This window comes from Bolinopsis microptera, chromosome 13 (genome assembly GCF_026151205.1).
Source record: "Bolinopsis microptera isolate Bmic1 chromosome 13, MBARI_Bmic_1.0, whole genome shotgun sequence".
Classification (NCBI taxonomy): domain Eukaryota; kingdom Metazoa; phylum Ctenophora; class Tentaculata; order Lobata; family Bolinopsidae; genus Bolinopsis; species Bolinopsis microptera.
Window position 1 is genome coordinate 2,885,467 of NC_087084.1, and position 14,261 is coordinate 2,899,727.

The 14,261-nt window shown below is 37.2% G+C and overlaps 3 protein-coding genes across 3 annotated transcripts in view; all 3 read right to left on the minus strand.

Annotated features, from left to right (window-relative positions):
* Positions 1 to 244: 244 nt before the first annotated feature.
* LOC134825350 (nuclear transport factor 2-like) overlaps positions 245 to 14,261 on the minus strand; it is a 78,808-nt gene continuing 64,791 nt past the window's right edge. The window contains exons 2-5 of the mRNA XM_063837533.1: positions 4,356 to 4,473; positions 4,030 to 4,102; positions 3,808 to 3,911; positions 245 to 834 (exon numbers count right to left, since the gene is read on the minus strand). Of these exons, the coding sequence (XP_063693603.1) occupies positions 724 to 834; positions 3,808 to 3,911; positions 4,030 to 4,102; positions 4,356 to 4,448 (381 nt within the window). The 5' untranslated portion in view covers positions 4,449 to 4,473 and the 3' untranslated portion in view covers positions 245 to 723. The remainder of the gene's footprint in view (positions 835 to 3,807; positions 3,912 to 4,029; positions 4,103 to 4,355; positions 4,474 to 14,261) is intronic.
* Positions 5,088 to 7,405, minus strand: LOC134825447 (thioredoxin 1-like). The gene is made up of 2 exons (XM_063837623.1): positions 7,138 to 7,405; positions 5,088 to 5,413 (listed from the first exon to the last, which is right to left on the minus strand). Exons 1-2 carry the CDS (start codon positions 7,403 to 7,405, stop codon positions 5,088 to 5,090), a joined length of 594 nt encoding a protein of 197 aa, XP_063693693.1.
* On the minus strand, positions 11,251 to 14,122 carry LOC134825448 (uncharacterized). The gene is made up of 5 exons (XM_063837624.1): positions 14,119 to 14,122; positions 13,466 to 13,912; positions 12,867 to 13,316; positions 12,298 to 12,732; positions 11,251 to 11,804 (listed from the first exon to the last, which is right to left on the minus strand). The coding sequence occupies exons 1-5, from the start codon at positions 14,120 to 14,122 to the stop codon at positions 11,326 to 11,328; spliced, it is 1,815 nt and encodes a 604-aa protein (XP_063693694.1). The 3' UTR covers positions 11,251 to 11,325.

Here is a 14,261-nt window from a genome sequence, read left to right on the forward strand (position 1 = left end):
TTCTGAACTTATCTTAATGAATCCCTTGAATGATTGATTAATTGATTGATGATTAATCAATGATCGGTTGGCAGAGATTTACAAAAAGATAATTTCAACAGTCAAGAATAGTCAACAGATAGATTTAAATATCATGCAGCTAATATCAATCATATCAGTGCAATCAAATTCCTAGCAAATTCCTAGCAAATTCCTAGCAATATGACTCGTTTAAATTCTTTCAGAGACAAAGAAACGAAGCCCGTAATAAATTACACGATTTAATTTTATAGCAACTTGTATAGCAACTTGTATAGTAATTAAATGAGTTGATAGTAGTTGACTCAAGATATTAAATTGTAAACTTAATACGTTTTAAAATTCTCAGATGACAAGTTTCCCTTTTGAAAAGCACGTGATAAAAACAAAGACTTATAGTTATCAGAAACAACGTAAAACGGCATCGCACGGCATCGCGCGGCATCGCATTTCCACACTTCCAACAACACCATAGTTCCTCGTCACCCAACCAATCACTTTAATCATATTTAAAGAAATATAAAACTAAAAATTGGGCCCACAATAAGTGCTCAAATTTTGTCAGAGTATCTTTCGAGCGATCATAGTCCCATTCAAGGTCACCGAAACAGCACGGACGGAAACCGACAGAGAGAAGAACCTCCATGAGAGGAAACCTCCATGAGAGGAAACAGAATATTTAGACGAACCAAAGGAACTGACAACTTATGCGTTATGTAGCACCAGTCTGAACATGTCGTTTACGATAAGGTGGTTTCCATTTATGGGAAATATTGTAAACACTTGGACGAAGCCGTGCGGAGGATCGTTGTCGGTCTGAAAATTGAAATATAATTCAGTAAAATATTTTGTTTTAGTTGGGAAAATGGCATTCTGTTTTATCCAATGTGAAAACCGACCGGATCCGCTTTTTCAGCCGAATCGGAAATTAATTTTCGAACCGATTAAGTTGTCAGAGTATTTGAACTATGATACCTTAAGTTGTCAGAGTATTTGAACTATGATACCTTAAGTTGTCCGAGTATTTGAACTATGATACCTTAAGTTGTCCGAGTATTTGAACTATGATACCTTAAGTTGTCCGAGTATTTGAACTATGATACCTTAAGTTGTCCGAGTATTTGAATTATGATACCTTAAGTTGTCCGAGTATTTGAACTATGATACCTTAAGTTGTCCGAGTATTTGAACTATGATACCTTAAGTTAAGGTTTTTTTTTCTGGGTGCCACAGACCCACCCAATGGTGCTGACTTTTTTGGGTTAAAGACCCACTTTTCCATTGAATGTGGCTTGCTACTCTGAAATGGGTCTGTAGATTGACTTGTGGGTCTGTAAGATGAAATAGTGGGCCTGTTGATATTGATAGTGGGTCTGTTGTTATTAAGTGTGTGTCTACTCGCTTAATAGTGGGTCTTTGCTACTCTGAAATGGGTCTGTAGATTGACTTGTGGGTCTGTAAGATGAAATAGTGGGCCTGTTGATATCGATAGTGGGTCTGTTGTTATTAAGTGTGTGTCTACTCGCTTAATAGTGGGTCTTTGCTACTCTGAAATGGGTCTGTAGATTGACTTGTGGGTCTGTAAGATGAAATAGTGGGCCAGACAATTTTAATTTTTCGATGAAAAAATTTGAGGCAAGGGTGCTGGCACCCTTGGCACCCTAAAAAAACCTTACCTTAAGTTGTCCGAGTATTTGAACTATGATACCCTAAGTTGTCCGAGTATTTGAACTATGATACCTTAAGTTGTCCGAGTATTTGAAGTTATGATACCTTAAGTTGTCCGAGTATTTGAACTATGATACCTTAAGTTGTCCTAGTATTTTAACTATAATACCTTAAGTTGTCAGAGTATTTGAACTATGATACCTTAAGTTGTCTGAGTATTTGAACTATGATACCTTAAGTTGTCCGAGTATTTGAACTATGATACCTTAAGTTGTCTGAGTATTTGAACTATGATACCTTAAGTTGTCCTAGTATTTGAACTATAATACCTTAAGTTGTCCGAGTATTTGAACTATGATACGTTAAGTTGTCCTAGTATTTGAACTATAATACCTTAAGTTGTCCGAGTATTTGAACTATAATACCTTAAGTTGTCCTAGTATTTGAACTATGATACCTTAAGTTGTCCGAGTATTTGAACTATGATACCTTAAGTTGTCCTAGTATTTGAACTATGATACCTTAAGTTGTTCGAGTATTTGAACTATGATACCTTAAGTTGTCCTAGTATTTGAACTATGATACCTTAAGTTGTCCGAGTATTTGAACTATGATACCTTAAGTTGTCCTAGTATTTGAACTATAATACCTTAAGTTGTCAGAGTATTTGAACTATGATACCTTAAGTTGTCCGAGTATTTGAACTATGATACCTTAAGTTGTTCGAGTATTTGAACTATGATACCTTAAGTTGTCCTAGTATTTGAACTATGATACCTTAAGTTGTCCGAGTATTTGAACTATAATACCTTAAGTTGTCAGAGTATTTGAACTATGATACCTTAAGTTGTCCGAGTATTTGAACTATGATACCTTAAGTTGTCCTAGTATTTGAACTATGATACCTTAAGTTGTCCGAGTATTTGAACTATGATACCTTAAGTTGTCCTAGTATTTTAACTATAATACCTTAAGTTGTCAGAGTATTTGAACTATGATACCTTAAGTTGTCTGAGTATTTGAACTATGATACCTTAAGTTGTCCGAGTATTTGAACTATGATACCTTAAGTTGTCTGAGTATTTGAACTATGATACCTTAAGTTGTCCTAGTATTTGAACTATAATACCTTAAGTTGTCCGAGTATTTGAACTATGATACGTTAAGTTGTCCTAGTATTTGAACTATAATACCTTAAGTTGTCCGAGTATTTGAACTATAATACCTTAAGTTGTCCTAGTATTTGAACTATGATACCTTAAGTTGTCCGAGTATTTGAACTATGATACCTTAAGTTGTCCTAGTATTTGAACTATGATACCTTAAGTTGTTCGAGTATTTGAACTATGATACCTTAAGTTGTCCTAGTATTTGAACTATGATACCTTAAGTTGTCCGAGTATTTGAACTATGATACCTTAAGTTGTCCTAGTATTTGAACTATAATACCTTAAGTTGTCAGAGTATTTGAACTATGATACCTTAAGTTGTCCGAGTATTTGAACTATGATACCTTAAGTTGTTCGAGTATTTGAACTATGATACCTTAAGTTGTCCTAGTATTTGAACTATGATACCTTAAGTTGTCCGAGTATTTGAACTATAATACCTTAAGTTGTCAGAGTATTTGAACTATGATACCTTAAGTTGTCCGAGTATTTGAACTATGATACCTTAAGTTGTCCTAGTATTTGAACTATGATACCTTAAGTTGTCCGAGTATTTGAACTATAATACCTTAAGTTGTCCGAGTATTTGAACTATGATACCTTAAGTTGTCAGAGTATTTGAACTATGATACCTTAAGTTGTCCGAGTATTTGAACTATGATACCTTAAGTTGTCCTAGTATTTGAACTATGATACCTTAAGTTGTCCGAGTATTTGAACTATAATACCTTAAGTTGTCAGAGTATTTGAACTATGATACCTTAAGTTGTCCGAGTATTTGAACTATGATACCTTAAGTTGTCCTAGTATTTGAACTATGATACCTTCAGTTGTCAGAGTATTTGAACTATGATACCTTAAGTCGTCCGAGTATTTGAACTATGATACCTTAAGTTGTCCGAGTATTTGAACTATAATACCTTAAGTTGTCCTAGTATTTGAACTATGATACCTTAAGTTGTCCGAGTATTTGAACTATGATAGCCCCGTCACATGCAGGCACCGGCTGTACATCAACTGTCGTTACCACATGCTGCACTTGTTGAAACGGTAAACCTGAGCAATCAATTTATCAGCTAATCAGTAATCCAATTATTAAATTGATAAAATGATTGAATTCAGGATTTATGTTTTGTGCGAATTCAAACTTTCATAAGTTTCACAATTTACTTACTTGTCAATTTCTGACTGATAGCGTCACGGCCAGATACTTGAGCTCCTTCGAAAGTCAGCATCGCTTGCGGGTGCTGATCAGATGTTAGTATCATTATATCTATTACAGTAATTTATAATTATATCGATGAATTAGTTTACTTTTATAGTTTTACCACCAACAATTTTACATGTGGCGTCAATGGATTATAGAATAGAAAATCTCTACGTCATGCAAAGCATCTATAAGATGCTGCACTGGAGAAATAAAAAAGGACGAGTCTAAGTTAAGATGCAATAAAAATTACATTTCGAAGAGTCTACAAATAAGTGAAATTGGATACTCACATAGTATTGGAACAGTTCAGCTCTGTTCTTGGAAAATGCTCCATAATAGTGCTCTGAAAATGCCTTTCCCAAATCTTGAGGTGACGTAGCCATAGTGAACTGCTAACCTTGGCTTAACTTATTGCTGATCGGAATAACATGTTTAATACCCTTCGTATTTCCTGATACATGCAGAATATAGAAGGTAAAACGATAATCTTGAATCTCAAATTTTTGAAGTAATTATACATTCATAATTGTATGTATTCATGTATGGTGATGCTTAATGTATGTTTCGATTACCAAAGGTGAATATTCGAAAATGCATCTGTTTATAGTTTCTAACACCTGTAGATATAATACCAGATGACAGATTTAGATGTTGACTACTGCAGTTCAATCATAGCTGTGCGGTTTACACAGTTGAAAATACAACTTTTTGAAGTCCTTATTTTACAGTCAGCATTCAATAAATAAATATGCTGTTAGTGACTAGATTGAATGCTGTATTGAAATACTATTGACTAGATCAGTGATCAATAAAACGACATCGAAGGTGAAAAAAAAGTAAATAATATTTGTCAACATACATTTTTACCGTCTATAACCAAAAAATCTAAAATGAAATATTCTAAATAGAAATAGAATTTATAAAAAAACTAAATAAGACACATTTTTTTGTTTTTTTTGTTTGTTGAAACGCTGAAATAATAAATGATCATGCATACATTGAGAAGCATGTCCATTGTCCATCTATTTATGGCTATTGAGAAGCTCCCTAAGTTTAGCCTCACTTGCACCCTCTAGAGTTCCAACACATTCTCCATTTTTGTAGACCTTGAATGTGGGCATACAGTTTATACCCTGTTCTTCCGACACCTCAGAGAGACTATCAACATCAACTTTGTAAAAGGTAACATCGGCCATCTCCTTGTCTAAACTCTCAAATTTGGGAGCAAAATGAACACAAGGGCCACACCAGGGAGCCCAGAAGTCAACCACAATAACACCAGACCCGTTCATCACCTTCTCCTGGAACTGTTCCACTGATTCAATTACAACGACCATTTTCACAGTTTCTAGGGAAGATTTAATTGTTAAAAGTAGTAATATATAGTATAGTATAGTGTACTAGTGTAGTATAATAGTCAAGTGCTGCGTAACAGATGTAGGTGTAAGGAGAAGGTGGTACAAGTTTGTTTTGACACAAAACAGTTTTAGGTCCCCTAGACTAGTTAGGGTTCAAGTATCGATAATAGGTTTTAAAGATATCTTAAGGGGGCATACACCAAAAATTTCCAGCCATATCAAGATACCATATCAAGATTTTACACACATCTTGAACAAGATATGAATAAACTTCGTGCAACATTTCAGCTCGATATCACAAGAAATGATTGACTTATATAGCCTCTCAACAAAACAAATTGTGCTTTTCCGAAAATGCACTTTAACCAGAAAATGGGAATCCTCAAAAACACTGTTTTTTGGTGTGGTAACGGTGCGCTAGATGGTGACTGAACATCCTATGAGGTCATTTGGGTTGGACAGTTTCGGACAGATCTGGTGTATGCCCCCTTAAGTAGATCTTTAATACAGTAAAACCCTGATTTAGTTTGTGGGAAAGGGAACATTCGCGGTAAATCGTGGTTTGCGGTAAATCAGGGTTTTGTTGGGACGTATTTGACTGTACTATATGAGACCTAGTCAATCTTTCTATTGCTTGTGTTAGTATTAAAACAATAAAGCTGGGGCTTTTGAAGTTTCAGTTTCAGTGGTAGTCATTCGAAAAGGTTTCATTAACACATGAGATGCAATGCTAGAAATCAATAACAACACAGCAGTAATAATACTGTCTTAAAAGAATTGAATAGCATTCCTAGTTGGAAAATTGTTAAATCCGGGAATGGGTAAACCATGTTAAACACCCTCAGTATTACATCCGATCCGGTCACTATGTACAAAGTAAATGCTCTTAGCAATGCAATGAAAGGATGCCAAAATTATAATACCGTACCCAATCAAACAACTTTGTAGAAAATTTACCATAAAAACACTTAAAGTTATGGGCAGTATCCAAGAAGCCCAACAAGCGGAAATTTGTGTGAACCCTTACCCTGACCTTCAGGCTAGGGTAAACATCATTTTTCAGCTATCTCGGGAATGCAAGGTCAGATTTTAATCTGGTTTTTTCTACTTGTTTGTCTCTAACAACTCACGTGTGAAAACTGCATTAAACCTAACTATAATCCTAACCCTAACCATATATTCTATGTACAGATATTAGTGCAGAATTCCACTGATTGGGCTTTTTGAATAGGGCCAAGTTATTTATTAGAAAGAAATTAGTTTCACGTCTTATTTCATATTCTATTTACATGATTAAAAGTTTTTATATTTGAAACATTGACCACATACTTAATTTGGCACACAGTAAAAGATGAAAAAACCAGACCTTCACCAGAATACAAAATTTAAACTGAGTAACAAAAACTTTCAATTCTCAGTACATACAGACACAGAGTCAAGGCCCAGTGTAGCCTCCTGTGCCCACCTGTTAACAGAGTTAAGATATATTATGATATTGGTCTCCCTCCTATATTACAACCGTTTCTTGATTTAAAAATAGCTAAATAATGGTCTAAATCATACTTTCTCACATTTACTTAGTAACTGACATAATTTCATAAAAGTTCTAAAAAGCTGGAATCATCATACTATACATACAATAGTGCAGTGTCAATATAATAGTAAATCTATTTGTGACTATCTAAGAGCTCCCTAAGATTGACCTCATTTGAACCCTCAACAGTTCCAACACATCCTCCGTTTTTGTAGACCTTGAATGTGGGCATACAGTTTATCCCCTGACTTTCCATGACTTCGGATAGCTCATCCACATCAAGCTTGTAAAAGGTAATACTAACCATCTCCTCATCCATTTTTTTGAATTTGGGTGCAAATCGCACACATGGTTTACACCAGGGAGCCCAGAAGTCAACAACAATAACACCAGATCCCTTCATCACCTTCTCGTCAAACTCCTCTACTGATTTAATTTCAACAACCATTTCTACAGCTTCTAGGGAAGAGTTATTTATTCAGTGTACTGCTTAATCAGCTAAGTGAGTAATAATCTGTAATTTGTATATGTTTACTTAATTTGTATATTTAATTATTTATTAGAAAAAACGAATATAGATCTAATATTGAATCCTATAAATTCGATTTATAGGGTTCAACTAGCATAATGTAACTTTTCTAAATTACTTATTCCTACACATTTGTAAATAAATAGAGATCATGAGAAAGAAAAGAAAGATTTGTATGAAGAGAGAGTAGTAGAGTACTTCAGTCAGAGAAAGGATCCTTTGTCCCTCTAGTCTTCACAACCTCCGGAGGTATGGGACCGCTCTGAACTGTGTTTGTAGATTGTGTCTCTGAGATGATAGCTGACCACAAAAAGAAGCCAAAAGCCAAGTCAAAAATCATATCAGGACACAATTCAGATTTGATCTGTTAAGAAGTACAGTCATTGCACTGAGGGGAATCAGAGGAAGATCAACAGCCCAGCATCTTGAACTGCAAGACGTTTTCTTCAACCTCATCCCTCAGAAGACGAGCTTTGAGGTCACCTAGATTTGTTTATGTAAATTTTGTAGATATTTCACTGTACTATTTAATATTGCATACAATTTTACGGACGAAATGATTCCAGGGAGGACTCCCAACCCAACGCTTCGGCGGGTAGTTGATGCACCGTTCACTTACTGGGCCGCGCTCAGCCTTTCATTCCGCCTAATCTCTATTCTATGTTTATGAACATGATAGCCTGAGGTCCCCAGGTAACATGAAACGTAGAGAAAAGTGTTTTATAGGAAAAAAAGTCAAGGGGGGGTCAGGCCATGATTACGTAATATTGCTGTCAGGAGGGGGGTTTTGATTACTGTTGATTACGGAAAGGGGGAGGGGGGGTAAAAATTACTAAAATATTGATTACGTATATGTGAACGACCCCTAATGTACGCCTCGTAAAAATAACTTTTTGTGAAGACGCGATCACCTTTAATAACACGCCCAGCCAGTAAAGTTGCTGGTGTAATTTTTTTTGGATCTTGTATTCAGTATTGGGTAAGTATAACTAATAATTTGTAAAATGTTTCAAACAGTATACACATAATGTCACAATGCAAATGACCCTATATAAAAATAACTCATCAAAAACTCAATGTTTTGAAGAAAAAAAATCACCCTTGGCCTTGCGGCTCCAACATCCAAGTTCAAATCAAAACTGTCTATATTGACAAAGTTCTTTTTTGCCCCTCTGTCTCCCCAGAGAGAAATTACCGTCGTTTGTCGTTCTTAATTGCGTCGTTCTTAATATTTGTTCCAAGACCGTCACTCGATTACGGGTTTAACTCAGCTCGCGCGTAGCTGTTATGTGCTATACTTATAAACCTACAAGCAATTAATTGGCGAGTGTGCTTTCAAGAAAAATATAAACTTAACTTAAAACTGTGCTTGCCTCACGTTGTGGGCTGCCCGCCACGCACGAGTGCGCAGCCCTATCGTGGATTTCGTTAACAAGTGATATTCGTAAAATATTTTATATTTATCAAGACCGTCGACGAGTCCAACTCTGAACTCGGTGCGCGTCTTGGTAGGTTATAAATCTCAAACCAACAAGGACTTTGCTACAGTACATAACTAAATAGGGGTGCACGATAAAATTAAACTTACTCGGATTTTCAAAATTTGTGTATCATTGTTTTTTATTGTATCACGTTGTGACCCCCGGCCCACGGTCGTTTCACTATGTCTATAGTGCCGGCCGAGCAAACTAGCATTCTTGCTTCGGCGCTTCGCAGAACAACGATTTGGAACTGGAAGGGTTGACATCGTCAATCAAGTAATTTGTTTTCATATGTTGAGTGCGCGCCCCCTGTATCGTAAAAACACTTGTCATACGTTGTATGACCCGCCGCGCACGAAGTGCGCGGCTCCCCCTGTATCGTCAGGTCGATAAAGGGGATAGTGAAACGACCGTGGGGGTCGCAGCGTGATACAAAAAAACACTAAGTCATACGTGAAACGACAATGGGGGTCACAACGTGATACAAGTAATTTGGCGTCATTTGATAATATTTGTTGATTTTTGTCGTATTATTTTGTCATATCTTCGGTTTCTAGTCCTTGAATGAGATCATTCTGAAAATTTGTTTAAAAAATTTGTTAGAATTTTACAACTATCCAAAAAATTTGGTAGGTATCGAAGTTGATATAGTATTGTAGCGCGATGCACTACTGGGTCGCGCCGCGCATCAAATATAATTTTTCTCGCAACCACATGCAGATCGGCGAGATGCGAAGGATTGACATCGTGAATCAAATATAGTAATGAAAATGGAGCAAAATCAAAAATATGTTTTTAGCTGTACTGATAATAACATAATATAATGTTTGATGGTTAAATGTCCTTTAAATTTTTAGGACAGTTTTACATTTATTTCAGCTTGTAAATTTATTAGTCATAAGTAAGCTAACAAATTTTTGTTCAAATTGGATCAAGGGCCGGAAGGTCACTCAATTGTCAATACGCATTTGTTTCAAGAATTTTGTGCTGGCCGAAATTAGCGCTAAAAAACCATCCTACGGCTACAGTCGGCACGCGCGGCTCACTATCGATGGCTCACTACCTATAATCTATATAAAATGGAATAACGGGGATTGTTGACATACGTTGCATGCCACTTTTCGCGCGCGAACATGTATCAAGGGGATTGATGACTGATATATGTAACACTAATATGAGTGTTACTGGGCGGCGCTCAGCCTGTCATTCCGCCGAATCTTTATTCGGTTGCATTGTTTGTTGAACATAATAGCCTGGGGTCCCCAGGTAATATGGGCTCTTACTAATTCGCTCGCCCAAAAATTTCACGTGACTTTGATTTTTATGGTTTTGCAGCCGTACAAAACGGTTTTACATAAACCCTTATCCCAACCCTAACCCTAACCGTAACCCCGAAGCTAACCATAACCCTTACCACAACCCTAACCCTAACGGCTAACCCGAGCCCTAAACAATCGAATTCGTATTTTACTAGCCTGTCACGTGACCAAAACGGTTTTTTGCCCATAACTCTCCAGGGAAGCATTTTAACTCTACGTCATGGGGGGTGATTCGGAATCAGCGTCCAAAAATACACCGATTCAAATCACTTTCATACCCAGAGGGCCTTTTCACAAGAATTTTCTTAAAATTTGGGCGAGCGATTTAGTAAAAGCGGGTAATATGAGTGATGACGCGACGATCATGGATCATGCAGACGACTTGACGAATGTGAAACAAAACTGCGCTTAATTACTATGTCATATGTACTAATACTAATGCGAGTTATCGCGAAAAATCTCAGTTTGGGCCAAATGAAAGCTTGCAACTTTTATTTTGCAAATTCATGTCCTCTGATTGGCTGAATATTGTGTCAACTGTCACGTAAAGAGCTGGAATGCGTCACGCGTGCAATAAACTTAATATAAACAATAAATGTTAATATAGCGCAGGCGCGAGCATATGAGCTCGCTGTGAAGACGCGATTACCTCTAGTAACACGCCAGTAAGGTTTGATGGGATCACAATTTTATGCAATGGTGCACTGAGAGAATATTAAGCGAGCAAAAAACCAATATTGATCATCAAGCCGGCAAAAGGTTAACGGGTAATACTCGTAAAATATTTGTTTCAAAGACCGTCGACGAGTCAAACTCGGCGCGTGTCTTGCCCTTGGTAAGTTATAAACCTACAACCAAAAGGCCGTTGCATGTTATAAAAATAATATTGAAACTTGTTAAATAGTGATCTAATAGCTCAATCATATATTAAAATGAGTAACAAAAATAAATACAAAATAATACAAATACTAATAGTCATACTCATATTTACATTTAAAGCTTTATATCCCCTAACAAAAGCACAAATACTAATTTTTTTTCATTTTACAATAATTTTACAGCATCTGAGTCCCCAAAACCTGGAATTTCGCCAAATACCATTTGCTGCATATCCCTCCATACACTGGACTGTGAACCTGCTACTCCCCATCCCATAACAATGTCCCAGTCTTAGGCCACAGCTCTCAGGCTCACAATCCTGTTCTCCGATGGATCCTGATATTCCATCTTCTCCGTCTCCTCCGTTTTCTCCCTTTATACCTGGTCCTCCATTATAACCCTCCACCCCATCATCACCACCTAAGCCCTGTTCTCCTATTTCTCCAACATACCCCGAGTCTCCAGTTGCTCCTTTCAGCCCGTCAAAACCAGGTTCACCAGGTTCACCTTCTGCTCCTTCTAACGAACAGATCCCACTAACCGATGAGCAGAAATCGTTAGTTCCTTGAGCCCCTTTTTCTCCAGTCTCCCCTTGTCTTCCTTTTTCTCCTTCAGCTCCTAGTTCTCCTTGTTCTCCGACTGAAAAATATAGCATTTACATGATGCTTGCTCTTCGAGTTCTATCGCGAAATGAATATTGTATCATTGATTTATTTCCAGAGCTGCTGAAACCCAGGTTGTCATCGCTTGAGGATGGTATGAGAATACCTGACAATTACAAACATTACTTTGAGTAAAATGCTGCTCAACAAAACATTAATGCTGACCAGAGCCCCGGTCTAATACAGTTAATTACATGGTACATCTCCGGGAACAAGCCCGTTGGCTAAAAGTAAAGTTTCAGCAGCTTATCCCAAAGTGTTAGGTCCGTGGCCGGACTGTGTCCCAACCTTACAATTACATCGGCAGATTACCGAATAACAATCAAACGTGCGTTATAGATAATAGATATGGGTTATTTTGATATAATCGTATGTTAAGCGTGAGGTGTTTTGTGTTTTAAACTCTTCCGAGATACTGCTAGCAGTAATTCAACTGTACACGTATCTTTCCTGCCAATATGTTATCTCACCTTTTTTCTCTGTTACAGATATCTCGTTCAAGAAAGAACTACCAGTGTTATCAGTCCTCTCTATCTTGACCGTGTCTCCGTATTTGCAGTCTGGAACTGAAGGGATACTGTCTACAGCCCCCTCTCTGTAGACTGTCAGAGAGTATTTGTTGCAGTGTCTACCATTACAGGAACAGCCTGCTTTTGAGCAAGTCCAGGTGAGACTAGGACGACCATCATTGCGGAAGTAGGAAACAATCTGGTCAACACAGCTGACCTGGTCGAGTGTAACCTTAAACCAGATACTACCGCCAGCACCAGGGTATGTTACAGACCTGGTCAGCAGGTTCAGGTCTATAGCGAGGTGAGCACCGTTCTTCTTCTTGTTATCATCTTTGGTGCGGGACTGTTCAGCTCTGACTGGAAATACCTCATCAACCAGTATTGGTCTCATTCCTGAAATTACAAGCATTATTATTTTTTACTGACAATTATTTCAGATATTGTCAAAAAACTGTCGTAAAACACTGTAACACATATTCACTACATTCTACTATACACGTATTTTACCTGCCAATATTTTATCTTACCTTTTTTCTCTGTTACAGATATATCGAACACCATATTATCAACATAACTTTCACTGTGATCAATCCTCTCTATCTTGACTGTGTCTCCGTATTTGCATCGCGAAACTGAAGGGACATTGTCTACTATTCCCTCATTAGAGACTGTCAGAGAGAAGAGATCACATGCCCATGAAATTGAATCATCCTGACAGGTGCAGCCAGTCTTTGAGCAGGTCCATGAGAAGAAAGGACCATCACTCTTGTACCACACAACTTGGTCAACACAGGTCACCTGTTCCAGTATTAATTTTATCCAGACACTACCGTCAGAGTCAGCTACAAAATAAGAGCGAGTCATCAGGTCCCGATCTAAAGTGTTCGCAGCACCGAATTCCTCTTCGTCATCATTTAAAGTACGGGACAGTTCAGCTCTGACTGGAAATACCTCACTTACCATTATGTCTCTCATTCCTGAAATTACAAGCATTATTATTTTTACTGACAATTATTTCAGATACTATCATAACTTTAAAACTGTCGTAAAACACTGTATGTAACAAATATTCACTACATTCTACTATACACGTATCTTGATCTTACCTACCAATATTTTATCTTACCTCTTATCTCTGTTACAGATATATCGAACACCATGTTATCAACATAACTTTCACTGTGATCAATCCTCTCTATCTTGACTGTGTCTCCGTATTTGCATCTCGAAACTGAAGGAACATTGTCTACTATTCCCTCATTAGAGACTGTCAGAGAGAAGAGATCACACCATGAAATTGAATCATCCTGACAGGTGCAGTCAGTCTTTGAGCATGTCCATGTGAAAAAAGGACCATCACTCTTGTACCACACAACTTGGTCAACACAGGTCACCTGTTCCAGTATTAATTTTATCCAGACACTACCGTCAGAGGCAGCTACAAAATAAGAGCGAGTCATCAGGTCCCGATCTAAAGCGTTCCAAGCACCGAACTCCTTCTCGTTATCATTATAAGTACGGGACAACTCAGCTCCGACTGGATATACCTCATTTCTCAGTATTTCTCTCATTCCTGAAATTACACAGATTACTTATTCAAATGTCAAATCAGGATGGATTCTCGCTTTGTCACGGTCGAGAATTATGATTACAGGAAATGTTTCTTACAACAACAATTCCTTCTTAAGATGAAATTAAGCTCAAGAATACGCTGCCTCCTATCAAGCAAATCTTATCTGAGTGGAACTTGTTTGTAAATGAATCGAAAACTTAGTTTACGCATGTTCGTCTGGCTGATGCTAAAGAACTATAACTCTTCGTAGAAAAAGTATCCGAAAAGAAAAAGTTGATATAAAAAACGGGAGCCAACAAATCATTAACATCATTTGTGCTGTAGTGAAAAGGACATTCAATAACGTTAC

Excerpts from the sequence above, each read along its gene's own strand:
- LOC134825447 (XM_063837623.1), bottom strand. The coding sequence starts at position 7,405 with ATGGTTGTTGAAATTAAATCAGTAGAGGAGTTTGACGAGAAGGTGATG. Across the intron at positions 5,414-7,137 it reads ATGTGTTGGAACTGTTGAGG|AAACTGTGAAAATGGTCGTT; the intron begins GTTCAAATGAGG and ends AATCTTCCCTAG.
- LOC134825448 (XM_063837624.1), bottom strand. Across the intron at positions 12,733-12,866 it reads ATCTGTAACAGAGAAAAAAG|GAATGAGACCAATACTGGTT; the intron begins GTAAGATAAAAT and ends TTGTAATTTCAG. Across the intron at positions 11,805-12,297 it reads ATCTGTAACAGAGAAAAAAG|TCGGAGAACAAGGAGAACTA; the intron begins GTGAGATAACAT and ends TATATTTTTCAG.